Below are 27,489 nucleotides of genomic sequence, written 5' to 3' on the forward strand. Positions count from 1 at the left end.
TTTCTCTCTCCATCTTTCCCCCCTCTCTGTAACTGACTTTCAAAATACATATTTTAAAAAAAAAAAAAAGAGTGAGAATATAATATATTCATACAACATTTAGGGTGGGTGTGGTTCTGAATAAATTCAGTCTCTTACTACTCAACAACTTCTAGGGGTCAAGACAAAAAGGATTTATGAAGCTGTGTGTGACCTTATTTGTGACAATAAGAAAACAAAAAGAAATGTCCAATAACACAGGATCAGCTAAGTAAATCACTGAACCTTGGGGTCAGCACAGTGGCACAGGCATCCCACATTGTAGCACCAGTTCGAGTCCTCCCTATTCTGCCAGCTGCTTACTAGTGTACCCGGGAAGGCAGCCTAAGAAGGCCACCCAAGTGGAAGACCAGGATGGTGTTCCTGTCCCCTGGCTTCAGTCTGGCCCTACCCTGGCTGTTGCAGTCATCCGGGGAATGAACCAGAGAATGGAAGATTTCTTTTTGTCTCTTGCTCTCTATCACTCTTTCAACTAAATAAATAAATTTAAATAAATGTTTAAATATGAAGATTTTTTTAAAGATTTATTTTTATTTATTTGAAAGTCAGAGTTACAGAGAGAGTTAGAGACACAGAGAGGGGTCTTCCATCTGCTGGTTCACTCCCCAAATGGCCGCCACAGCCAGAGCTGCACCGATGCGAAGCCAGGAGCCAGGAGCTTCTTCCGGGTCTCCCACATGGGTGCAGGGGCCCAAGGACTTGGGCCATCTTCTACTGCTTTCCCATCTTCTACTGCCATAGCAGAGAGCTGGATCGGAAGAGGAGCAGCCGGGACTCAAACCGGCACCCATATGGGATGCCAGCGCTTCAGGCCAGGGCTTTAACCCGCTGCACCACAGTGCCGGCCCCAAATATGAAGATTTTTTAAAAATAAATCACAGCACTTTAAAAAATCTAAAGAATATTGATATGAAAAGATAATAACTATACATTGTCAGGTGGAAAAAAAAGTAATAGAGTAATCCTCTCATATTTGAAAACCATAATGAACAAGCATGTGTCCATTTCAAAAATTAAAAATGCCTCCTTCAGGAGGACAGCCGCTGAAGCAAGAACAGTGCGTCTCTACAAGCTGATCCTGCAGGATTGTGTGTTCTCACGGCCGATCTTTATTGTGTCAGTTTTCCCACAGTCAGCATGCACAACCTGCCTGTCTGCTGAAACAGGAACAACCACAGTAACACCACAGGAAACCGTGCAGCATTTTCTCCTTTCAAAGAGCATCGGCACGTCAGTCCTCTTCCTCCTTAGCCTGGAAGGAAGCACCACGGATCCCCATTAATGGAAAAAGACGTGGCTTGCCATCACCCAGGGGGATGATTACAGCTGCTATGACAACAAGGGGAGGATGTGATGTCACATAATGATCCAGTGACTCTGAGGCTCCCGTCCCAACACAGAGCTCTTGCTGCCAGCTGGAAACCCAGCAGAGACCTTATTAAGGGCATCTGTTCAGTAATTACTACAAGTTCCCCTCACCACAGATCCAACTCTGAACACAGCCCTACCACGGAACTGCAGTCTTCCACTTGTCTGGAGCTCAGACTGGCAGCCGCCAGAGAGCCAGGCTCAAGTTTCAGCCCAGTCAGTAAATGCAGCCTTGACCAGCAGGGGCCAAGGACAAAGAAGCCACCAGAGGACTTTGCTTAAAGCCAACATCAAAGAAATCCTCAGGTGCTTATCTAATTTTGCATTTCCCAGCATATTTAAATATTATAATTTCCATTATAAAAAATCTAATACATTGGGGCCCACGTTGTGGCATAGTAGGCTTTCCATACGTTTACCGGTTTGAGGGTGCGGGTCCTGGTTGCTCCTCTTCCATCCAGCTCTCTGCTAATGGCCTGGGGAATCAGAGGAAGATGGCCCAAGTGCTTGGGCCCTTGTACCCATGTAGGAATCCTGGAAGAGGCTCCTGGCTTTGGATCAGCCCAGCTCTGGCCATTGTGGCCATTTGGGGAGTGAACCAGTGGACGGAAAACCTTTCTGTCTCTCCCTCTGTCTGTAACTGTACCTCTCATATAAAATCTTAAAAAATAAAATCTAGTACACTTCTAAACCACAGAAAAGAAGAGCAAGTAGCAGTGACTGCACCATAAGTGAGAGGGTCCTTGGCCACAGCAGAACACATAATGGTTCCTCCCACAGTCAGCATGAAATCTCAAGACCCGGGCACTGGACTCTGCACAGAGGAGGGGCAAGCCACTCTAGAGGAAGGAGCAAGCAGAGCCAGTCTCAACTCCCAGCCCTAACACTCACCCTCCAGGCCTCAGCTCCTCACCTAGAAACTGAGGACACCCAGGTCACAGGGTTGTTGACAATTAAACACAGAACTCCACCCTAGTGCCTCGCATCTTTCTAAAAAAAGAATTAGTTCCCCTAAAATATTTTTACAGACAACTAGATGAATAAGTCAACAAATTCATTGGTCCCTTAGTGAATCTCAAGTGGACCAATGGAAAAGCCCTCTAACTGGCCCCTCTCTGGCCCTTCTACTGCTCACCATCATCATTGCTAACATAACACTGTTCTTACACATGCTGGTCTCTCTTCCATGAACGTGCCCACAATTGTTCCCCACCTACCCTATCCCCAGCCTCATCCAACTCAGTGGTTCCTAAACAAGGCTACACTTCGGAATCTGACAGAGGCTTCTGGGTCCCATCTCCCAGCTATGGGGCAGAAACTCCAGAGCACAGCTCCCAGAATTCATTACTGTGCTCTTTCTCTCTGGTTTCCATGCAGCCAGCCCTGGCCCTGTAAGTATTCGAGACCTACATGCTGCCTAATTCTTCAAAACGCGGTTCAAAGGCTCTCAGACATCACAAGTAGGATTGCAAAATGCTTCAACCATTTTGGAAAATAATGGGGCAGTTCCTTGAGTAGCACACTCATTTACCATCCAACTCAGCAATTCTGTCCTAGAAATCTACCCGAGAGACTGAACACACATGTCCACAGAGTTGCATGCAAATGTGTCGCTCCCCCTCTTCGCGGAGGAGCGACACAAGACCCTGCCTAGGCTTCCTATCCGAGTCACGGCACCATTATGTCGCTCCCCCTCTTCGTGGAGGAACGACACAGGACCCTGCGCTGTTCTTTTGTCTGCTCGGCCCTCCCTGGGTTTGCTGCTGGTTCTTCCCGGGTTAGGCTACCGACACTTCCACCTCCGTGGAAGGGCGGTTCCCCCTGCCACTTTCCCCACTTCCGCGGGGGAGCAGCACATCGCCGGCCGGCTCTCTCGGGGGCTGCACAGGTGTTCCTTCAGATAGATGTTCCCAGTGCATGTTGTCTCTCTCCTCCTTTATAGTCCTCTTCTACCAATCCCAACTCTGCTACCCACACGCCGAGCACGCTGCTCTCCTCCAATCAGGAGCAGGATCAGCTCCTGCAGGTCATCACTCAAGTTGGCGAGAGGCAGCTGCGTAGAAGTTGTTACTCCCTTCTCAGCGCCATATTGTGGGAGAGCAGATGCATAGAATAAGTCTTAATTCCAGTAACAGTCTAGTCCGAGTTGCTCCCCACACAAATGTCTCTAGCAGCATTGTCCATAATGGCCCAAAACAACCAGAGCTTCCACTGCAAATAGGCACAGCAGTGTCTATGTCCATATAACGCAACACTACTGCACCAGAGAAAACCAAGTGAGGTACTTACGCCTGGAGAGGACGGCATGACTATCAGTTTACTAAAAATCACTGAGCTGTACCCTTAAAATGGGCAACTTTGATGGCACATAAATTGCACCTTAGTAAAGCTGAGCAAAGAAAAGGAAGGGAGAGAAGAAGAAGCCGGGGAAGAGTGAGAAAAACGGAGCCCTGGTTTTGGCCAATTCTGCCGGCAGTGAGAACCTTTATGAATCCCTCTGCAGCACTCGGCCCAGGCGCATTCCTTTTCATTGTCGGTCTCCCCACAAACCCACAAACCTCTCAAGGATGTTTCCCTGTATGTGCAGAGTAGTGCATGGGCACTTGAGAAATGTGTGTAAGACAAGGAACAAATGAGTGACCTATGGTGCTGAGATAAACTATAGAAGACATTCTGGTCCTAAGAACTTAGCATCAGTTTTCTTCCCTTACACAAGGTCATACGCCCCCTCGTCAGGAGGCTAAGAGGAGATACTGGACGTCCCAAAAGCTCTTGGGATTTTTGCCAAAGTCTTGTGCCACAGGTTTAAGAAGGGCCCTTCTTCTGACACCTCCCATGCACAGTCAGGTTCACACAAAACCATTTTAGCTTCAGATACCCTGGATTGGAATCCAGGTCTCTGCACTTCCCTGGACAAAGGTTTTTATATCCTCATCAAAAGCCAAAGTATTAGGAACAGGCATTTAGCCTAATAGTTAAGAAACCCACGCCCTACACAGGAATACCTGGGTTCAATTCCCAACTCTGGCTCCTGACTCCAGCTTCTTGCTAATGTAGATCATGGGAGGCAGCAATGATGGCTCAAATAATTAGGTTCTTGCCACTCACGTGAGACACCTGCACTGAGTTCCTGGCCCCAGCCCAGGTCATGCCCAGCCCTGGCTGTTGTGGGCATTTGGGGAGTGAACCAGTAGATGGGAATTGTCTCCCTCTGTCTCTTTAATTAGTTATTAGTATTTTAAAAAACAAAATGCATAATTAAATGAGTTGGTGCTTACAGAGCCCTTAGAATTGTATGAAACATTGAGCAAATGCTCAGTTACAGAGAGAACCGTAAGTGCAGTCATCCCCACACACCTGCGGGGGACAGGTTCCAGGACCCCTGCAGATCCCACTCCCTTCCTTGTATAAAACACTGTGGTATTTACATATGGCCTATGCACAGCCTCCTGTGTACTTCAAATCATCTCTAGATTACTTGTAATAACTAGTACAACATAAATGCTATGTAAATAGCTGTTAGCCTATGGTGTTTAGGGAATAATAAGGAGAAAAGTCTGTATACATTTAGCACAGACACAATTTTTTGTTCAAATATTTCCAATCCTTGCTTGGTTGAATCTACAGATGCAAAATGTTCAGACACAGAGGGCTAACTTTAAGTATGCTGCGTGTGAGTATGCGTGTGTGTGTCTGTGTGTGGCAGTGTGGGTGTGTGGATGTGTGGGGTGTGTGTGTATGTGTGTGTGGGTGTGAGAGAGAGAGAGAAAGAGAAAGAGGGAAGGGGAGGGGAGGGGAGGGGAGGGGAGAGGAAGGGAGAGGAAAAAGGTTGGCAAGTCACCACTGCCCAAGGGGGCTATGCTGTGAAGTGCTCAGATAAGTTCCAGCTGGCTCATGGGCATTGAGGGTTAGGGAAGTTATATGAGAAACAAAAGAAGGCCTAAGTACTGACAGAGATGGAGAAAACTGAGCAGTTTAAAACATGCATATACACAAGGAATTTTTTAAAGTAGGTAAGATGACAACAGGTATTATTCCATTTTCATATCCACAATGGAATATTAGGTAGACCTAGGATAAGATACTAACAGAGGCCATGTCTGGATAATGAGGTTTTATTTCCTGGGTTCCTAAAATGAATGTGGACAATTTTTACAGAAAAATAAAATTAATAAAGTTGTCTTCGTTTGATTGAAAAAGGAAGTAAGCAATTAGTTAAGTGAAGAGTCCCCAGCCCCCAAGGACCCCTCTAGCAGCCGAAGGTTTATCTGGTTTGTTCCAAAGACAGCATTAATCCTCAGAAGACAGGAAGGCCCGGATGCAGAGGAGGGATGCTGGCCACACGGGAGTGGCTATTATCACACTAGCACCCCCATTCAACCAGCACTCATGGGCTGACTGCCCACAGCACAGCCAGAGTGCCGTGTGACCATGTCACCTCTGCTTAAAGTGCTAGCGGTGTTTAGAAAAAGAGCAAAACCCTCCAGTGGGCCTGCAAAGCCTCACACAGTCAGCCCTAGGCTCACCTCTCCAGCGCCTTCTCATCCATGTTCCTCCCCCACCCATACAGCAGTCCACCTCCACCCTCTGCAGGCCGTCTCTGCTCCCTGAAGCTCTTCCACCCTGACATTACATTCTGCATTTTTGAAACATTTCTCACTTAAATATCTGGCCTCAGGAATGACCCAGTTGAGAAAGGAAGAAAATGCATCTTGTTGGAAAATTGAGTGCCCCGGAGCCCAGCAGATGGCTGGGATCTAGCTCGGCTCCAAGTCCTGCTGCTTGGCTCTGTTAGAGAGTCTGGATTCCCTGTCAATACTTAATGACAACACATTTTGAAAATCTAAAGTAACTTCCAGCTGTTCAAGAACGATGGGCCATTATACACAGCGGGCCTTTCTAGGAAACTAAACGAGTGACTTCAAAATAGAAATCAGCCACTTCCCCACTCACTGCCCAAATCCTGTCGTGTCAATTTAGACTCCCTGGGCCCAAAGTCAGAGCAAGGCAATGCTTTGTCCTGAGGCCTTTCAGGGAGATGAAACATCAAAGACCTGGAGCAGGGGTGAGGAGGGGTCCCCCAAAGTTTGTCATTACAAATCTCAAGCTGAACTGAGTAAGAAGAAGAGGCAAGAGAAAGGAACAAACGTTTTGTGCGCACCTGTAACCTGGTCATGTGTCGCACATTATTCCTACTTGACAAGATCAAGGAGACTCAAGAAAGGTAAAGGAAGTGGTCAGAAGCCTCATCAGCAAGGAAGATCAGAGCTCAGTGATGCAACTTCTGGCTCGCCCAAAACTAAAGAATATTCTTTTCACCATATGCACCACAACAAGTTTTTGAGATGGTTTCTAAGAGCCAAGATGCCTAAGGAACAAAATACACAATTCAACAGGTCCAACAAAAAAAAAAAAAAAAAAAAAAAAACACAGGAAAGCACCCTAGAGCTGAACTGCACTGAAACCATCAGGCATCAGCTTGACCTTGGGCAATCACTTCTCCACTGTCCAATTTCAACCTGAAAGCTGAATGACACTCTGTAGGAGCCCTTTCTAATGCTGGTAGTTACTAGCAGAGCAAGCCCAAAATGGCTCAGCCTTCTATTTTTCTCTCCATGTCTGGGTATAATCACAGCTGAGCCACTCCATGGAGTTACAGAGCGGGGACGAAGCACAACCTTGGTGAAGCAGCAAGAAAGGATGGAACTCAGTTAATGCCTCCAAGTGATCTCTCAGCACAGCACACACGGCCCAACACTTGGATGGAGCTGTGAGGGATCTGAACCTCCGTCCAGCACATGTGGCCCTCCACCATGTGGAAACCAATTTCTGGGAGCAGCTCTGCCTCCAAGCCTGCCCAGGGCCCTGGGGGAAAGCCTGGAGCTCAGGCCAAGCCTGCCTGTGGGCAGCACAGGAAGTGCCAACCAGCACTCCCCACAGCAGCTGGCACCAGTTACCCAGACCCAGCTGGAGAGCCCTTGGCTGCAGAGAGGCAGGCCCCAGACCCACAGCTGATTGGAAATCCTACCTTCCAACAAAGGCAGGCTCGCAGCTGGCCAACGCCTGACATAAGTGGCTGTTGCAGCAGCCAGGACAGAGTGGTGAACGCCATCCAGAAGTGCAGCTGGGAGTCTGGGAGTCATGCCCACTCCCTGACTTCACAGCCTCTCCATCATCACACCAACAGATCCCAGTTATGGGGCTTCTAGGGCCTGCTGGGCCCTGTACTCTTCATCCTGTCGAATCCTCCCAACAACTCAACCAAACGGGAAATGCTATCCCCACTGACTCGGGTCTGAGGCTCAAGGAGGTGCATGATCTTTCCCACAGCCACAGGGACAGGAAGTGCCAGGGCTGGGTGCAGAGCCCAGGCCTTTGGCACCAGTGCTCTTTCCCACTGGCATCCCAGCCTAGGCGAGCAAATTGTCTAATTAGGTCTGGCAGTTAGGGACTCACATTGCAAAACCATCACACGTGACATGTCGCTCCCCCTCTTCGTGGAGGAACGACACAGGACCCTGCGCTGTTCTTTCGTCTGCTTGGCCATCCCCGGGTTTGCTGCTGGTTCTTCCCGGGTTGGCTACCGTCCCTTCCACCTCCGTGAAAGGGCGGTTCCCCCTGCCACATTCCCCACTTCCGCGGGGGAGCGGCACACCGCCGGCCGGCTCTCTCGGGGCTGCACAGGTGTTCCCTCAGATGTTCCCCTTAGATGTTCCTGGTGCATGCCGTCTCTCTCCTCCTTTATAGTCCTCCTCCGCCAATCCCAACTCGGCTGCCCACACGCCGAGTACGCTGCTCTCCTCCAATCAGGAGCAGGATCAGCTCCTGGAGGTCATCACTCAAGTTGGCAAGAGGCAGCTGCGTAGAAGCTGTTTTCTTCTCTCCCAGTGCCATATTGTGGGAGAGCAGATGCATAGAATAAGTCTTAATTCCAGTAACTAAGTCCAGTCCGGGTTGCTCCCCACAGTGACACACGACCTCCCAGGGGATGAGAACTGGCTAAGGAGATGGGGACACTTGGAAGCCCACCACGGATTCACCAAGAACAACCACATAGCATCAGCAGACCAATTCCCAGGGACACAAAGCGAATACGATTGTGCAGGAAATGCCAATTTTGAATAACAGAAAGCAAAAGACCAAGGCCATCTTTAGAGTGTTTTAAGGAAGGGATAGTAATATCTGGGTGTTTAATCAAGCAGGACTGAGAACTGGTTATTATTATTTTCATGTTAATATATTGTGAAATTTATCATTTGGGTATGTTATGAATATGAATAAAAATATACTACCAGTTGTATAGGATACACTATGTGCCAGATAAGGTATATTAACCCTAGGATCCCTAACCATTCAACATCCCAGGGAGTAAGCAATATAATTATTTTCATTTAACAGATGCACACATGAAACACAATCCAGAATCCACTGTTAACTTCACATACTGTCTCCTCTCAAATCGAGGAATAATTTCTTTTCTTTCTGTTGTTTTTATTTGAGAAGTAGAAAGATGGACAGAGAGTCAATCAGCTGGTTCACTCCCCCAAACACCTAGAATGGTCAGCGCTAGGCTAGACCAAAACATAGGTGGCAGGAACCCAATTACTTGAGCCACCACCACTGCCTCCCAGGGTCTGCCTTAGCAGGAAGCTGGAGTCAGGAAAGCATCAGACTCAAGCCCTCTGATGTAGGACATGTGTATCTTAACTGCTAAACTGAAAACCACCCACCCAGCCAACATTGCCTGAGCAGGACCTACGCTTGGTGCTTCGGTATCTATTATCCACTATTCACATTTATTCTTTGTAGCAAACAAATATAGTAGCATGAATTGAAGTCAAAAAGGTTTCGTATCACATCACAATGGAGCTAACCCTGCAAGCAAGCAGAAACACTTGGAAATCTCCATCCAGCTCCATTCCCCACTGGGATGTCAGTGTTAGAGTATAGTGTTTAAAGGCCCCACAGTGACATGTTGGTTTGCCTTTGGTTCTTCCTTGAGTCTAGCCCAGTGGTTTCAAACTTCACTGTAAAAAAAAACTATACAAAGTGGTATATACAAAAAGCCTATTATGCTTACTTCAAGAATAATCTGGGGGCCAGGGACATGACACAGTGGGTTAAGCCACTGCCTGTGATGCCAGCATCCCACACGGGCACCAGTTTGTGTCTCGGCTACTCTGCTTCCAATCCAGCTCCCTGCTAAGGCACCTGGGAAAGCGTCAGAAGATGGTCCAAGTGCTCAAGCCCCTGCACCCACATAAGAGATGCAGATGAAGCTCCAGCCTTCAGCCCAGCACTGGTGCTTGTGGCCATTTGGAGAGTGAACCAGCAGATGGAAATCTTTGTCTCTCCCTCTCTTTCTGTAACTCTGCCTTTCAAAGGTCTTTAAAGAGTAATAATAACAATATGAACTCTGAGCTCTTGTCTAGTCCTCCATGCAATTTGCCTCTACTGTACCCTGCACTCTGTATTCTTCACCAGAAATCCCCAGTGTACCCCACTTACCTTTGCCCTGTAGCTTCCCTACCCGGGAAGGTTGAGGCAGCCATCAGGGAGTGGCAGGAACCAAGGAGACTTCATTTATAGATGGAGAAACTGAGGCCCAAGTTAAGTGACTCACGCAGGATTGAAGAGCAAGCTAGTAAGGAGCTAACTCCCTCTCCTGTGTCTGAGGCCAGTGGTATGTTTCACTCAGCACGGCTACCCTGCCCGCCCACACTGCCCAGTTCAGTGTTCTATTCAGAAGGGTTTATTACCTGACCATTCACAATTTTGAATGTCTCGCATGTGCCAGGCCCTGTGTTGGAAGTTACAGCCATGTTATGACGTTCATGGGCCTTTCCTCCATAAAAAATAAATTCCAAAGATTTAAAATAGAAGCATGCAGGGATTTCAAAAATCTTGCACTAAAAGAAGCTTGCCTTTCGATTCCATTTTCCATGAACTCCTTGAAGTCCTCTGCTGTATGTTAGGATTATGTTGGTATGAAGTATACTCATGGTATTTTTTTCACTTCTTGTTATATATTACATAAGAACACACAATGAGATCTACACACAAACAAGATTTTAAGTGTATCATAGGCACAATATTGGGTAGCAGGTATCTAGGGCTTATTCATCTTGCTTGACTGAAACTGTAAATTAAGACATTTTATTAAACCTAAAAATCTGGTTTTTCCTTCTGATTCTAAAAGAAAGGGAAGGATCTTCAAAGGCTCCTGAAAAGACTGTGGCCTGAGCACCATGCCTGCTGTGCCCCAGTGGGGAAGTCCATCCTGTTAAAGGCTCGACTTGCAATATCTCATTTAATCTTCCAGCCCAGCAAGGGAGATACTAGTATTGTATCCAGTTTCTACTGTAGGAAACTTAACCTTAGCCATGAAATGCCAGCTCTCTAAGACCATAGCAAAAGGAAAATGAGGTTTATGTTTGACCCCCCAAGCATCTAACTCCAGAGATGGTTATTTTCTGGGCTCTCCGAAGTCCAATTTCATCATCCTAGCCCCCTCTTCCCTCTGTGTCCTAGCCCAGATCCCCAAGCCACACTCAGGGTTGTTGTTCCTGCACTGCTGTTCTCCCCACCAGCTCCAGCTTCCCGTGGTCCCAGGTCCGTGGCGGCTGAGAGACATGCCAGGCACACTGGGTGGCCCAGGGAGGCTCAGCAGCCATGGGAGGATGGGTGGTAGCTCAGTGCACACATTGTTCTTATTCCCATCTAGAGTCAGGGGCCTGCACGGTTATACCAGGCACATGGACTGCCCACCACAGAGTGGGCATCCACAAGCCCTCAGGGTCACACCACTGTCCCTCACCTACTCCCACTTAGTGCCAGCTCCACTCACAGCACAATGCCAGGCAAAAGGAAGGGACACGGAGCAGTCAGCCAGCAAGACAGCCAGAAAGCATGGCACTTCCTTCTTCTGGCCATGGTTACCCAGAGAGAAAGTCTTACTAGCTCCATTTATCCAGAGGAGGAAATGGAAGCCCAGGGACACAAAATGGCTTGCCTGGCGAGCCAAAGAAATCTTTGTGTGACACCAAAACCTAGAGTTTCCCACTGCAAAAGCAGCCTCTCAGCTGACACACCCCTAAAGCCGCACCCCTCAACCATTCAACAGACAATCCCATTGTGCAGAGCCCTGTTGTCCAAGCTTGGTTTGTGAACAAAAGCTGTTCTTAAGAGGGCTACATGTGCTTCTATCAGCATTAACTTTCCCTACTAAGATGTCTCTGCAGGGCTTGTTAGAGGTGAGAGAGCAGTGTTCACATGTACGACTTTACTCCACCCCCCACCACAGCTCCCTATCTAAGGACAATGCTGCCCATTTTTCACAGAGGAAAACTGAGGCTCAGAGTGGTGCAGACCTGTCCAGGATGCAGGACAGAGGGAGAACAAAGGCACACACCCAGCTCCAGGACTCCTCTCTCCACACTGCTCCACCCGACTCTGGTTTGGGTCTTCTCGGAGATGAGAGGAGGAAGACAGAATTAGGTCAAAAGGTCCTGGGAGGTGGCTTCAAAATGCAGTAACGTCCCCCTCCTGCCTGCACTGTTGCTTTCTACAGTTTCTGTTTCCCACAGTTGACCATGGCTCAAAAATATTAGATGGAAAACTCCAGAAATAAATAATTCATAAGTTTTAAATTGTGCACCATTTTGAGTACTGTGATGAAATCTTGTGCCATCCCACTCCATCCTGCCTGGGATATGAATCATCTTTTATTTTTAATTTTTTTATTTAAAAAAATTGGGGGACAGCCATTGTGGAGCAGCAGGTTAAGCCACAACTTGGGACGCCCACATCACGTATCAGAGTGCGTGGATCAAAGCTCGCCTCCACTTCCGATCCAACTTCCCGTTAATGCACCTGGGAGGCAGCAGATGATAACACAAGTTCTTGGGCCCCTGCCACCCACATGGGAGATCCAGATGGAGTTCGTGGCTCCTGGCTTCAGTCTGATCCAGCTTCAACTGTTGCCAGCATTTTGGGAACAAATCAGCAGATGAAAGATCAATCTCTCACACTCTCTTTTTATCACTCTGTATTTTGAATAAATCTCTTAAAATATTTAATTACAAAATATTTATTTATTCTCGATTTATTTGAAAGACTGAGACAGAGACACAGCCAGAGAGATCTTCCATGCACTGGTTCACTCCCCCAAATGCCTACAATGGCCAGGGCTGGACTAGTTTCTTAGTCTCCTACATGAGTGGCTGAGACCCAAGCACTTGAGACATCATCTGCTGCCTCCCAAGGTCTACATTAACAGGAAACTGGATTGGAAGTGAAGCTGGAAACTTAGCAGCATCTTAACCCTTGCACCAGACACCCACCACTGGGTCACCCCAGGGTATCCACAGTGTGTGCCATCTGCCCGTGAGGATGTACACGACAGTAAGATATTTTGAGAGAGAAAGAACACAATCACACAACTTTTCTTTCAGTATGTTGTTATCACTGTTCTATTTTATCATTGGTTATTGGTGTTGCTCTCGTTTGTAAATTCAGCTTTATCACAGGTATGTATGAATAGAAAAAAGCATAGCATATGGAATGTTTACTACTATCCAAAGTTCCAGTCGCCTACTTCGAGTCTTGAAGTGTATCTTCGGGGTGGGTGGGGAGGAGTACGGTATCTTACCTTGGATTTATAGTAAGTTCTTTGCCTCTTCTCCACCATCACCTCCAACCAGGCATACAAAACCCAAAGGTCTTGCCTCTACCTGGACAAGCAGGCAGGCAGAACACAGACAAAGCGCTCGGCTAATGGAGAATGGAGAGCTGTACAGGCTGAAAAAAACTTCAGCACCATGCACGGGGGAGAAAGACCTGCTCTCTGCCACCTTCGGAGCCCAGTCTGCTCAAGGTCCCCTGGGAGGAGCATCCACCAGCAGGCCTCGCCAGCTCATCATGGGTACCTGGGCCCCAGCCATCCAGGAGAGGACAGGAGACCTTCAACTCCAAGGCCCTCCGGCCTTGGGTGACTGTCAAGGGACCCCTTATTTTCCTCCTCTGGGACAATCCAGAGAGAGACACACAGGGCAGGGCAGCCACGGCGGTTGCTACAGGAAACACATCCCTCCGTTAGCAACACCTCTTCAGTTCTGGCCCAGAATTTTCCACAACACCTCCATGTGCATTTTTTTTTTAAAGCAGCAGCTTCTCTGCCACTTATGCCACCAAGTTCACATCCTTCTAGCTGCAGGTCCTCACCCCCCCGCCCCACCCTTGCCTTCTGACACCTTGGGGGTCTTCCCCAAGGGGACGAGGGAAAATGATGGCCCAGCCCCATTTTCTCACCTATGAAATGAACAGCGCTGAGCATCAGAGATAAAGTGGGGCCCACTGGGGTGGTTTGATCACAAAACAATGTGCTTTTAATTTTTGCAGGCCGACTTCATGTTTAGGTGGACGAGGCTGTTTCTTGGTATTTCAAGCAGCCTCAGGCAGAATATAAGTCTGTGGGCCTGAATCAATAACCAAACCCCAGGAGGAAAGTTCTGAGAGCAAGAGACAGCTACCCCACTCACACCCACCACTCGATTCACTCTCAAGGGCTCATTCCTAAGTAGCCCCTCACTAGAAAACCACACGTAAACATCTACACGTGGCCTCCACCCAATGCTCAGAGCCGCTTGCTGCCATCCTAAACTCCGTGTTCCCTGGGGAGGGATCGCTCCACAGTCAGTGCTCTCTGGACGTGGCACCCGTTCAACCCCATGGTCTTGTTTTCAAGACTTCATGACCACAGCCCCATTTTATGACCTGAGAAAATTCGATAAAGAGGACACAAAAGCGTTTGCACTGGAATGCAGAGGGGCCAGGTAGCGGCAGCTGGACAAGTCTTGTTCATTGAACCTGACATCCCCAGAGAGCAGCGACCCTGCCCCACCTTTAGCAAGGATCCCCTCCCCTTCTGGTGTTGCTGCAGCTGGGGGCGATGGAGCAGATCTGACAGAGATGAGATGGGGAGTGCTGGGTAGGTCCCCAAGCTTGAACAGAAGGAAAGCACCCTGCAGAGGCAACCGGCATGCACGGAGCAGGGCAGAGGCAGTTTGAAACCAGCTCTGCCACTTCGCTGCCGATTCTGGCAAATTGCTTCCACCCAGAGTCTGTGGCATTCCTTCTCCTAGAACACGGGTCATAAAGGCTGCTTTCAGAGCTGTGGGGAAAGCTGATGAAACAGGCCCAGGACAGCAGCAGCTCAGAACGCAGACCACACCCTGCAGCGACTCATTCTGCGGGGAAGGTGGTGATAGGTTCCCAGGGTGCCAGCAGCCAGGATGGGGCAGCTCAGGGTCCCAGGCTGTCTTGTCACAGGTCCACAGGGCTGCTATTGGTGGTTGAACAATTCTCCATGCAGGGCTGTCACTCACACTGAGGAATGTTTAACCCCTCTAACCTCTGCTCACCGCCTGTCGAGCCCCCAGCATGGTCACTATCAAAAGGCCAAGCACCCCAGAGGAGATCCACTCCACCCAGAAATGTGCAGTCCACAGAGGGCAGCTTTATCAGGGGCCCTCCAAAGAGAGCTGATTGCCACAGCGGCAGCGCATTCCTCCTTGCCAAGAACCCTGGAGCTCCCTGGTGGCCTCTCTCATACTGTGTAACAAGCTCCTGAGCTTCCAGTACCACAATATGAGTTCCTTTAATAAAATCCCTTTCCCTGGAAGTTCTGCCTAATGCGCAGATTGGAAGAAGCGGTGATTCCTCATGATGAAGGGGCAAACACCTGTGAGAAGGAGAGCCCTTCATCAGGGTTCTCTCCCATGCTAGGAGGGGCCTGTCCATCTCCCCACACTGCTGAAGTAGGTGATGAGCTGGCCACCACAGGGGTGAGCTACAATGTATCTGCCCATTCTCAAAGCAAGTGCTGAGCTTGAGGATAGGAGTCCTCTACACAAGACATATTCACAACATACATGACAGGCTTGCAAGTGTTACATGTGCGTGGGTGTGTACAAGGGGACTTCAAAAAAGAGGCTTCCCTAGCCTTGGCAGCTCATAAGAGCGTTGGGTGATCACTGACATCATAAATAAGAGTGTCAATTGTTAAATAACAACAGGAGTCACTGTGCACTTGTTCCCCATTAGGACCTCTGTCCTTAATGTGTTGTACTATGAGAATTAACAGTAAAACTAGTCTTCAAACAGTACTTTATATACTTGTGTGTGTCTCTGGGTGCAAACTGTTGAAATCTTTACTTAGTATAGAGTTGATCTTCTGTAGATAAAGATAATTAAAAATGAATCTTAATGAAGAATGGGATAGAAGAGAGAGTAGGAGGTGAGATGGTTTGGGGGTGGGAGGGCGGGTATGGGGGAAGAATCACTATAATCCAAAAGTTGTACTTTTGAAATTTATATTTATTAAATAAAAACTTTCTATAAAAAAAACTTCATGGAAATGGAATTAAAAAGAAAGTCCATTTTGGGCAAAAAGTTTTGAAGTCCATACATATGAGCAGTCTTCTAAAAGAGTATGGCCAATGTGCATTATGAAAACCTATGCAGGGGCCACTGCTGTGGTGCAGTGGATTAAAGCCCCAGCCTGCAGTGCTGGCATCCCATATGGGCACCGGGTGGAGTCCTGGCTACAGCTCTCTGCTATGGCCTGGGAAAGCAGTAGAAGATGGCCTAAGTCCTTGGGCCCCTGCACCCATGTGGGAGAACTGGAAGAAGCTCCTGGCTACGGATCAGCTCAGCTTTGGCCGCTGCAGTCATTTGGGGAGTGAACCATCAGATGGAAGACCTCTCTCTCTCTCTCTCTCTCTCTCTCTGGCTCTACCTCTCTCTGTAACTCTTTCAAATAAATAAAATAATTCTTAAAAAATAAATAAATAAAAATAAAAACAAAAACCTATGCAAAGGAGCCAGCGCTGTGGCGTAGTGGGCTATGCCTCCACCTATGACGCTGGCATCCCATATGGGTGCTGGTTTATGTCCTGGCTGCTCCTCTTCCTATCCAGCTCTCTGCTGATGGCCTGGGAAGGTAGTAGAAGATGGCCCAAGTCCTCAGGCCCCCACACCCATATGGGAGACCCAGAAGAAGCTCCTGGCTTTGGATTAGCCCAACTCTGGCCATTGCAACTATCTGGGGAGTGAACCAGTAGATGGAAGACCTCTCTCTCTGTCTGTAACTCTGCCTCTCAAATAAATAAATCTGGAAGTAAGGGAGGGAGGGAGGGAAGGGGAAATCTATGCAGGGCTTCCAAACTTTTTGTGCCAAAACAAGCTTACTTTTAATTCCACTTTTTCCCTGAACTTTTTGAAGTGCTTCATACATATATACACACTGGTTTACATATCATTCACCTATATTAACTGCATTATATGATAATATGGGGTATACTGAAACAATTGATAAGCAATACTTATAATTATTGGTTATAATTAACACATTGATTATAATTAATGGAAATTATATACATTAAGAATTCTTGAAAATTCAGAGTAAATGGTAAACTCTACTGGAAGAAAAACCTGCAGGCAAAGGACATTAAAAGGAAATTTTACAAAGGAAGGTAGTAAAATAATTTGTGGAATCAATGCCATTTTCCACATCTCCAACTAGCAACATTCTTCAGAGTTGCAGTATGGGCACTTAGGAGAGCCTGTGAGTACCTTGATGCAGTGCAGGTGGGAGTGGAGCTGTGACTCTGTCCGGGGTGGGGGGTTTAAAGCTCCCAAAAATATGCCTACTCTTGGATCAAGCAGTTACACTTCCAGAAGTTTATCCTTAAAAAGTATTGACACATGTACTGAAAGACTGAGCTTTTATCATTGTTCATTATAAGAATTAAAAGAAACCTAAACAGCCAACAGGAGGCTGATTAAATACCTTATAAATAGTATGAAACAAGGCTAAGAAGATATTAAACAACAATTTCCAAACACAATTGCATTTCACTTTTAAAAATAGTGTGTATGCATATTAGCAGTGGAAGCATACATAAGAAATATTAGTATTTACCATTGGGTAATAACATTACAAGTGACTTTTTCTTCTTTTTTATTTTTAAAGATTCATTTATGTTTTTATTGGCAAGGCAGAGTGACAGAAAGGGAGAGACAAAAAAATCTTTAATCCACTGGTTCACTCCCCAAATGACCACAATAGCCAGGTCTGGGGTTGCCAAAGTTAGGAACTCTATCAGGTCTCTTACACGGGTGGCAGGGACCCAAGTTCTTGCATCACCTTCCACTGCCTTACCAGGTGCATTAGCAGGGATCTGGATCAGAAGTAGAACAGCTGGGGGCTAGCAGTGTTGTGCAGTGGGTTAAAACCCCAGGCCTGCAGCACCAGCATCCCATATGGATACAGGTTCCAGTCCCAGCTTCTCCACTTCCCCATCCTGTTCCCTGCTAATATGCCTGGGAAAGCAGCAGAAGACGGCCCAAGCGCTTGGGCCCCTGCACCCACATGGGAGACCCAGAGGAAGCTCCTGGCTTCAATGTGGTCCAGGCCTGGTAGTTGCAGCCATTTGGGGAGCGAACCATTGGATGAAAGGCCCCCCACCACCACCTCTCTCTGTAACTCTTTCAAACAAATAACTCTTTAAAAAAAAATACAAAGTGGAGCAGCAGGATTCAAACTGGCACTCCCATATTGGATGCCTGCCTCTCAAGCTGAGGTGTAACCCACTGTGCCACAAGGCCAGCCCGGACTTTCTTCTTGATTGACTATATTTTTGACAATGCTTATGTTGGCCTGACATTTCTCATATGTCTCTTATAGCACTTACTAGTTGCTACTCTGTGAAATGGCTATGTGTGAGCATATCACATAGCCCCAGGAATACAAACTCCTGGAACACAAGTTCCAAGTCTGATTTATCTACAGAAATTCCCCTTTATATGCGCTTAGCGCCTTGAAGGATTGCAACAATCACCATTCACTGAACGCTTTCCACGTGGCAGGCGCTGTGCTGAACCACATCTTTAAATACAGTAAAATGCAATGAACAGTTTGCAAGGGAAGGAGGGAGGGGAAGACCAGACGAGAAGAACGACTGAGCAGCAATCCAACAACCGGAGCTGGGCTCCCAGCTGGCAGCTCTCGCACCCCAAAGTGACCAGCTCCATTTGGGGTCCCTCTGACCACCAGACTACATGGACCTGCTCCATTTCTTCTAACAGGGAGGACAGGGATTAAGAGAAGAAAGATCACACCATGATCCTGGATTTTAGGAAGTCATACTTTTTGGAGGATAAGATCTTGTGGGAAAAAATTTAAAAATCACTTTTTTGAAATTTTTCTTATCAGAGTCAAGAAAAAAATCAGTGTTAATATGACAATGACCTTCGAAGCAAACACTTTTGACCAGAGAAACACTCCTCGGCACCCTCCCCCATCACTCTGGAACTTGTCATATAGCGAGTTGTACCAGTAGGTACCCAGGTAAGGTGTGAGCTTTGGTCAACGACCCCAGGACCATGGGCAGCACAGAGAAATTCAAGTGGGTGGACAGTGGAGGCAGCGGCACCTTTAAGCCGACATATGAGAGACAAAAAGGGCTGCTCACAGCCGAGCTCAGGAGCGACATTCCCAGCTGCGGGCTCAGCCTGGGCCAGGGTGTTGCGGGATGGTGCTCGGCATGATCAGTTCACACCCCAGAAAACTTGGGCCACTTCCCTAGCAGCAAATGTGGCTCAGAGATGCATTCCTGGTCCCAGGTTCCTCCTTGCCACTAGGGGTTTTACTGTTACAACTCCAAAAAGCAAAAACAACGCATGCCCTCGTTTTCAAAGGCTTTGCGATTAAGTGCAGGTTTAAAGCCACAGTAATTCAAGCATTCCCCCAACATAGGAACATCAGAGTAGATCCTAAGCACCTGCCCCTGCCCTGCTGTTCTCCAGGCTGACATTCCAGGAAGGAAGCCTCCTAGGCACCACCTGGATCCCACAGCTCTGCCCACGTCCCAGGAAGACTAGGCTGCCATCCCCTAATGGGTTGTTTCAGAACAAGCACAGCTCGGGACCAGTTGCAAAAGTTTCAAGCACCAGCTCCTCCAACGCTAGCCTCCTGTGGGTCAGCCCTGCAGTCCTGCTCCCTGGACACGGGCCAGCATCAGCCCAGTGGGTGAAGAGTTTGGAGAGAAAAAAGAATAGGAGTCACAGTGAGTGCCGCAGGCAGGACAGGGAAACCCCAGCAGGCGGCTCAGGAACACCAGAGCTTTCTCTCAAATAGTTCAGGAAAGGGATGTATTATCCCTGCCTGCATCCTGCCCCCTCCCCATTCATCTTTTCTGACCCACCCACCCCCACCCCCCCCGCCGCCACCTCCAACCCCTGCACGTCTTTTCTCCTTTCAACTTTGATAGAAGCTATGGTACAATCTCTCCCTCTCTCGCCCTAAACCTCCCTGTCTCTATCCCTCTCCCTCTCCTGGTCTCTGCGCCTGTGTCATTTCCATCACTGTCCCCACGCCTCTGTCACCCTGTCTCCATCTCTGTCCCTCCTCTCTCGGCTAATTATTCACAACCTGCAGTTCAAGGAGGTGTGACCCTAAAAACCCGCGGGGGGCGGGGGGAGCGGTCAGAGCCGCCAGGGTGCGGCTGGGAGAGCACCTGGGGGCCCAGTCCGACACCCCCACACACACCCACCGCCGCCAGCTCCCTCGCCACCACCAAGCCAGGGTCGGGCAGGGGAGGAAAGTTCTCACCGATGGTGAAGCTGTAGCCATCAATGCTGAAAGTGGCACTCCGGCATTTTTTGAAGCCCTCCTTCCTGTTGCTGGCGTCGGTCATGGCTCCGCCGGTGGCGTCCAGAGGGGTCCCGGGAGGCCGACCGCACAGTCCGGCACCCGCGCCCCACGCAGCGGGTGTCCCTTCCCCGGCCGCTCCACGCGCTGTCCCCGAAGAGCCGCTCGTGGTGAGCCGAATGCTCTAGGTGCTGGCCGGGAGAGCCCCAGCGCCTGCTACTGCGGTGGGCGCGCGCCGGGGTCAGTGAGCCATCGCCCCTGCCGGCTCCCTAGCAATGCACGCTGCAGAGATGAGGAGCGTCTGTCAACCCCCCGGGGCGCACGCTGGTCCTGACCCACGGTGCCCGGGTCCCTGGCGCTCCCTCTCCGCTCTCTGGGAGCCGCCGGAGCCTGGGCGCCACGCGCTCCTCTGTTTGCTCCTTGGCTGCGCCTTCCCCTCTCTGGGGGCTGCCGGGGCTTGGGGACCCAGGGGAATGGCTGAGATTGGGCGTCACGCTTCTTCTAAATGTGTTTTCTCTGGCAGGCTGGGGAGCTCCCCAAAAGCACATCAACAGATGGAAAAGCAAACATCTCCGTGGTCAGATGTTGCCAAAGTTTACTCCAAACAAGGAAGCAGGAAAGTCGCCACGCCCACTTCCTCCCAGCCGCTGTCCCCAGACCAGCGGGGCTGATAGCGTTGTCCACAGTCTCTGCTGGCGCGGGATGGTGGGCGCACGCTCCGCACCCAGGCTCAGCGTGTACAATTAGAACTCGCCCTGCCGATCCAGTTCACACAGTTTGCTCCCCACACACACACACGCCCCTTTTCCAAGCTGGATTTGCCAAGCGGGGTGGACTCCTGGACTTTGCAGAGGTGAAAGGGATCACACCAATCCTACACTAAGGCACTTGCTACAGAAGAGTAAACTGAGGCGAGAGGGCTTGAGGATGCAGACTTAGGATGCGGAAGCTTCACCTTAAGATGCCCAAGTCTGGTCTTCCCAGCGCCTTAAAGGGCCAAGTTGGGCAAAGCTTAGCAATTCCCTTCCACCCCATGCAGTTATTGTGGGTTTAAGGTGGCAGGTGCCAGCAGCTTGGGGGTGAAAAGCGAAAAAAGATCCGAGCCAGTCCTACTGAGGATTCCACCGCGTGACAAGTGGAGTGATGTGCTATATTCAGCTACTGCGGGACTACACTTAATTTAACCTCATTTTTGTGATGGAATTTGACACAATTAGCAAACATTTGCCAGTAATGAGTCGACCAGGTATATTCCTAACTGGCTCCAATTAAGAGGGCAGTGGGCCCACTCATCTTCAGCATTGAATAAAAATTAGAAACCGGCCAGCGCTGTGGCATAGTAGGTTAAGCCTCTGCCTGTGGTGCTAGCATCCCATGTGGGCAACGATTCCTGTCCTGGCTGCTCCTCTTCCAATCCAGCTCTCTGCTGTGGCCCGGGAAGGCAGTGGAGGGTGGCCCAGGTGCTTGGGCCCCTACATCCACGTGGGAGACCCAGCAGAGGTTCCTATCTCCTGGCTGCGGAATGGCCCAGTTCCAGCCCTTGTAACCATTTGGAAAATGAACCATTGGATTGAAGACCTCTCTCTCCCTCTGTTAACTTTGCCTCTCAAGTAAATAGATAAACCTTGGAAAGAAAAAAACCTATAAATCCTCTCCAACAATGGAGAAAAAAGGGCACAGAAGCACAGTATCCTATATACAATTGCAGGAGCCCATAAAACCCTCAAGCCCCCTAGAATCCAGGCTAGTGCACATTTCAGAAATTCAGTCTTTTTCCATTCACCATATTACCATATTGTTTCAAGGTAGTGGTTTAAGAAAAGAAAAAGATGTACTTATTTATCTGAAAGGCAGAGAAGCAAAGAGATCTTCCATCCATTGGCTAATTCCCCAAATGGCTACAACAGCCAGGGCTGGACCAGGCTGAAACCAGGAGTGTGGAACTCCATCCCAGGCTCCCAAAAGGTGACAAGGGCCCAAGTACTTAAGTCATCAACCGCTGCCTTCCCAGGTGCATTAGCAGGAAACTGGATCAGTGGCCAGGACTCAAACCTGCGTTGCGATATGGAATGTGGGCCTCCCAACCTGCTGTATCACAGTGACAGTCCCTGGTTTTGTTATGTTTTGTTTTAACAGCACGAGTATAGTAGCATTACAGTTATAAATTCTCTCAGGGAAAACCTGCCATCACATTGATGCTTTGATTAGGTAGGGGGCAAGATTAATCAATCATAAAGGCAACAGATGCCATGAACCTCACGTCACACAGAACGGCACATCTCAGGATGGAAGCCAGGGTGCTTCCGGCAGTGCTGTCTTTGAGATTGACACTCAAGTCTGGAACTGGCTACAACACAGGTCTGAAGTCTGGCTCCCCCACGTCCTGGCTACGAGACCTCAGGTAAGGTGCTGGACTGGTCTGTCTCAACTTCCTTGTCTTGAATGACGATTAAGTGCAATCAACCTAGGCACACAGCAGGCACTCACCAGCTAACTCCCAAGTTCCACTGGGTATACACCAAGAAAAATTCTCCTCTATAACCGTAATAGTTTTAGTTATTGTTTCCACCATTAATTTTATAAACAGAATATATATGTGTGTGTATATGTGTGTGTGTGTGTTAATATGCAGCCACAGAAAGTTTCTCGGATTCCCCACCTGCCTCAGTTTCCCCCCACATTCCCAACCCTTTCACTGAAGCACCTGCCTTCTTTGGTGCCAATGCGAGTCCCCACAAGGGGAGGCTAAAAGCCAGGAGTTAGTCTCCTGTAGTAAATGATCAAGGATACAAGTCTGACATGATGGAAATTTTTTCAGAACAGAAAAGCTTCTAGAAATATAATTTATAAAAATAATAACAATGTGCTCATTTATCTATGCCCTAACGTCTGGTAAAAATAACTTGCCTGAACAATTAGAACTGTTTTTAAACCGCTTCTCCCCGGAATCATTATCTCGCTCCCTGGTTTTAGAGATTCCACACCTACAGAACCACTAAATGCATCGCTGCAAGCCTTCCAACAGCCTTCACGGTGCAGGGCTCTTACAGCAAACCAAGTGAAGTCGAGCGCGCATGTTACGTAAGCCGAGAAAGGGTGAGTTCAAGCCTGAGACCCAGAGCAGCGCTGCTCATGCTTGCTCTTTCCGAAACTCTCCTCCAGGATGCCTGTGAAGTCAGAAAACTGACCCATGACACCCAAGCAGATGTGCCAGTAGTCTGTTCTCAGAGCTGGAGCGGGCAGAGCTGGAGCGGGAGTCATCAAATTAATGTCTGAGCCCAAACCCAGCCTGTCACCTGTTTCTGAAGTCTATGAGCCAAGGATGGCTTTTAGATTTTTAATGACTGAGAAAAAGTCAAACGAATAATATTTTCATGACACATCAAAACTATATGAGATTCATACTTGAGACCATGTGGTCTGCAAAGCCAAAAGTGGTTACCAACTAGCCCTTTACAGAAAAAGTCTGCAGGGGCCAGTGGTGTGGAGCAGCAGGTTAAGCCACTGCTTGTATCCTGTATCGGAGTCAGTTCAAGTCCTGGCTCCTCAGCCTCAAACCCAGCTAACTGAAAGGACATAGAGTAGACTAATGAGCACCTTCACTGGGGACAGAAATTGTCAGAGGTCAAGAGAAAGTTCTAGTACCTTCCAGGCCCAGTTCCAACAGGTGTATGAAAATCAACTCCCCCCAAATTCCAGTAAAATGCCTTACTATGCCCATGCTTAGTCTCTTAATGTGTTTAAGAGACGAGAATGAGAGAGTTCCTACTGCTTGCAGCCAAGAGTCCTAATTACTCCGCAAAACAAACTCTCTTCAAGAAAGAAAGTACAGGAAGAAGAAATAGAGAAAGGAAGCAATTAAGTAACAATTATTGAGTCCAAACTCTGTGCTAGGCGTTGTACAACCAATAAGCAGCCGTTGTCTTTGAACAGTTAACAAGAAGATGGAGTCCCAGAGCAGTCCCTGGAACCAAGATCAGAAAGAGAGAGCAACTGCAGAAGTCTGGGTCCATGAGGCAGTTCCTGCTCCACTGTTTCATTTTACGTCTACCTTATTCCTTCCCAGAGCCTAGTCTGTGTTTCTCTTATAAATAAGGCCCGGGAATGGCAGAGATAATGAAAACCCACAGGAAGGGTAAAAAGCAAAGTGACTACACACTTGAGAGGCTGAGAGAGACGCCAGAAGGTCCCTGGCAGACTTTCATAGGGATTACAGAAAGCTGCACCATAAGCAGCTTTTCACAGTGACAGAGTTGGCCTCCTATCAATTTGTTGAAATTAATTTGATTTACTTGAAAGGCAGAGCAAGAGAGACATCTTCTATCTACTGGTTCACTCTTCAAATGGTCACACCTGCTGGGCCTGCGGCAGAAGCCTGGAATTCCATAAACCCCTCCCATGTGGGTGGCAGGGACCCAAGCACTTGCTGTCCAAGGCACATTAGCAGGGAGCTGGATAGGAAGTGGAACAGCCAGGACTCAAACTTCTGCTCCAATATGAGATGCCGGAGTCATGGTGGCACTGGCTTAACCCACTGCACCATAACACTGGCCCATCATGCCTGTTCTTCAGGCTACCTCAAAAAGTCAATGGAGGGGCCAGTGCTGTGACTTAGTGGGTAAAGCCACCATCTGCAGTGCCAGCATCCTATACGGGCGCCACTCTAGTCCCGACTGCTCCTCTTATGATCCAACTCTTTGCTGTGGCTTGGGAAAGCAGCGGAGGATGGCCCAAGTGCTTGGGCCCCTGCACCTGTGCGAGAGGCCTGGCAGAAGCTCCTTGTTCCCGGCTCCTGGCTTTGAATCTGCCCAGCTCCAGCTGTTTCGGCCATCTGGGAAGTAAATCAGCAGATAGAAAACACCTCTGTGTGTGTGTGTGTGTGTGTGTGTGTGTGTCTGCCTCTCTGTAACCCTGCTTTTCGAGTAAATAAATAAATATTTTAAAAAGTCAATGGTAAACCAGAATTCAAATATAAGTTTATTTTGGTATAAAAAAAGTTTTAAATCATGCATAGTTTTCTCTTAACATGCATTTTCCATGAACTTATTGAAGATACTTCCTGTGTATGCATGTCAACTTTTCCTGCACCAAAATAAATTTATCCTTTACTTGCATTTTCCCAAGTCCCCTCATGTGACTAGTGCACCTGTGCACAGGACCATGCTCAGTGCCTGCCTTCAGGATCTAAGAAAATAGATGAGGGCCTCAACGTTCAATGCTCTCCCAAGAACATTGTGCAACAAATCCAATTTTCTTTTTGTGCTAATTTGGGGTGAATTTTCCAATAGGTTTTGAAGTTAGATTTTTAGAACTGGAAATATGCTACAGTGGGTAGGAAGGGCAAAGCAAAATGACTTTTTCATCTCCTTTTCATGATCCAGAATAGCAAGCCTAGAATATTCTTTTTATTTATTTTTGACAGGCAGAGTGGACAGTGAGAGAGATAGAGAGAAAGGTCTTCCTTTTCCATTTGTTCACCCTCCAATGGCCGCTTCGGCCAGCGCACTGCGCTGATCTGAAGCCAGGAGCCAGGTGCTTATCCTAGTCTCCCATGGGGTACAGAGCCCAAGCACTTGGGCATCCTCCACTGCACTCCCGGGCCACAGCAGAGAGCTGGACTGGAAGAGGGGCAACCGGGACAGAATCCAGTGCCCCGACTGGGGCTAGAACCCCGTGTGCCGGCGCCGCAAGGCAGAGGATTAGCCTATTGAGCTGCGGCGCTGGCCTCCTGGAATATTCTTTACCCCCAAGCACACTGGAGTTGCCTAGAGCTTCACCTGCCATGCTTCAAGTCTCTGTGATGGCCAAAGTCCTGCAGAAAGCATTTCCTGCCCGACCTCCCCAGGGAAGGCAGCCACACCACAGCAAACCTCACTAGACTCAGTTCTGCCTTGGTGCTCATGGAACCATCACGCATGCGTACACTGCTGGCTTGCTCGCTGGTTATCCCATAAGGATATGGGCAGCTGATAGAGGAGATGGATCTCCCATCCGCGGCTCCCCACAGTGCCTGGCATGGCACAGGCCACTACTAAAACACTTGATGGACCAGGTGAGCAGAGATGTCAGAGGCAACACCGCGTGGCCAGGAGGGGATGTGCCTAGGGCAGGACGGTCAGCCCTGCTGCTGAGTCCTCTCTCCACTTACCCTCTCTATTGCTCTGTGACGAACTTTGCAGCCGGTTCAAATTGCAGCCCCACTATAAATAGCTTATCAACTTTTAAAATTATGAAAATGAAACAAAGAGCTGCTCTATTTGCCAGCTGTTAGTGCTAGGTAAATTGTCAGCCTCTCTTGAGTCTTGGTTTTTTCCTCTGTGAGCAGAGATAAAATATCTCTCTCATAGGGAATGTGCGAGGTGCCAAGAAATCACTTATGCTAAAGACTTACCCTGGGTCTGACCAATGGTAAACTTTCAATAAATGTTTTTATTTTAACATCATCATCACCACCAGTGGGTCCCTTGTGTGCCTCTCTTCAACAGGTGCTTGAGGTAATCCACAATCCACAGGCAAAAGGCATGGGCTCGGAGCTCAGGCGCCTGCATCCACGCGCAGAGCGATACTCCTCAAGCAAAAGCCCGGAGGTTCCTGGGCCACATCACTCGCGGAGCTGCAGACAGGCAGTGGGTTTCTGAGAGCTGCAGTCTTGAGCCGCAGAGCAAACCCTTGGAAAATGCTCAGTTCCTCCTCTGCCACAAGACGCCGCCTCCCTCACCCTCCCAAGCCTCAGCACTCCCGTCACCCACGCTGCGCTTCACATGTGCACTGTGGCACTCATCCTCCAGGCCCCTGGGCAGCACCTGCCATGAACCATAGCTGCAGCCCAGGGACGCCTTTCGGTCCCTGGGCATCCAGGGCCCAGCGTGTTCCTGGTTTTCCTTCCAGCTCGCCTGCCAATCCCTTTGCTGTTGATGTTGACCAGTAAACCTCTTATCTGCTCGCTCCAATCCCTGCCCCCTGAGCAATCCTCTTAGCTTTTGATGGCTCTGATTGTGACTCCCCAGTGGCTATTTCCGGCCCAGATCACTCCCCCCAGCCACAGAGGGGTTCCTTCTTCAGACCTCACAGGCTCCTGGACTTCTGAACCGCAACTCCTCATCGTCCTGGTCCTCTTCCAGAGTTCTCCCAGGGTATCAGGGGTATAGCACAAGCTTCCACACTGCTCCTCACGCCAACCCTGTCTCTTCTACCCTTTCTAGTGGTGCGCATAGGAGAAGGATGTCTTACCTGGCTGGTTCGTGAACCAAATTATTCTGTGAGCAAAACTCACTAGAGCAAAAAGTCTCTGCTGGGAAGAATCCATTCAGCACCTCGGTGAGGACTGGCAAAGGGGGCCCCTGCGCAGGTGGGAGCAGCTCCGTGCCAGG

The 27,489-nt window shown here is 48.7% G+C and overlaps 1 protein-coding gene across 5 annotated transcripts in view; it reads right to left on the reverse strand.

Moving 5' to 3' along the window:
• The window catches only part of PDE1C (phosphodiesterase 1C), a 653,560-nt gene that overhangs the window by 524,444 nt on the left and 101,627 nt on the right, over window positions 1–27,489 (reverse strand). The window contains exon 1 of one of the 5 annotated variants that reach the window (XM_002713741.6): window positions 20,081–20,631. The exons of the other annotated variants lie outside the window; for them this stretch is intronic. Coding sequence (XP_002713787.3) covers window positions 20,081–20,165 — 85 coding nt within the window. The 5' untranslated portion in view covers window positions 20,166–20,631. Of the gene's footprint in view, window positions 1–20,080; window positions 20,632–27,489 lie in introns of those variants that run through there. 5 annotated transcript variants of the gene reach the window in all.

Source organism: Oryctolagus cuniculus, chromosome 16 (assembly GCF_051225735.1).
Source record: "Oryctolagus cuniculus isolate XC-2025 breed Fujian yellow rabbit chromosome 16, ASM5122573v1, whole genome shotgun sequence".
Lineage (NCBI taxonomy): Eukaryota > Metazoa > Chordata > Mammalia > Lagomorpha > Leporidae > Oryctolagus > Oryctolagus cuniculus.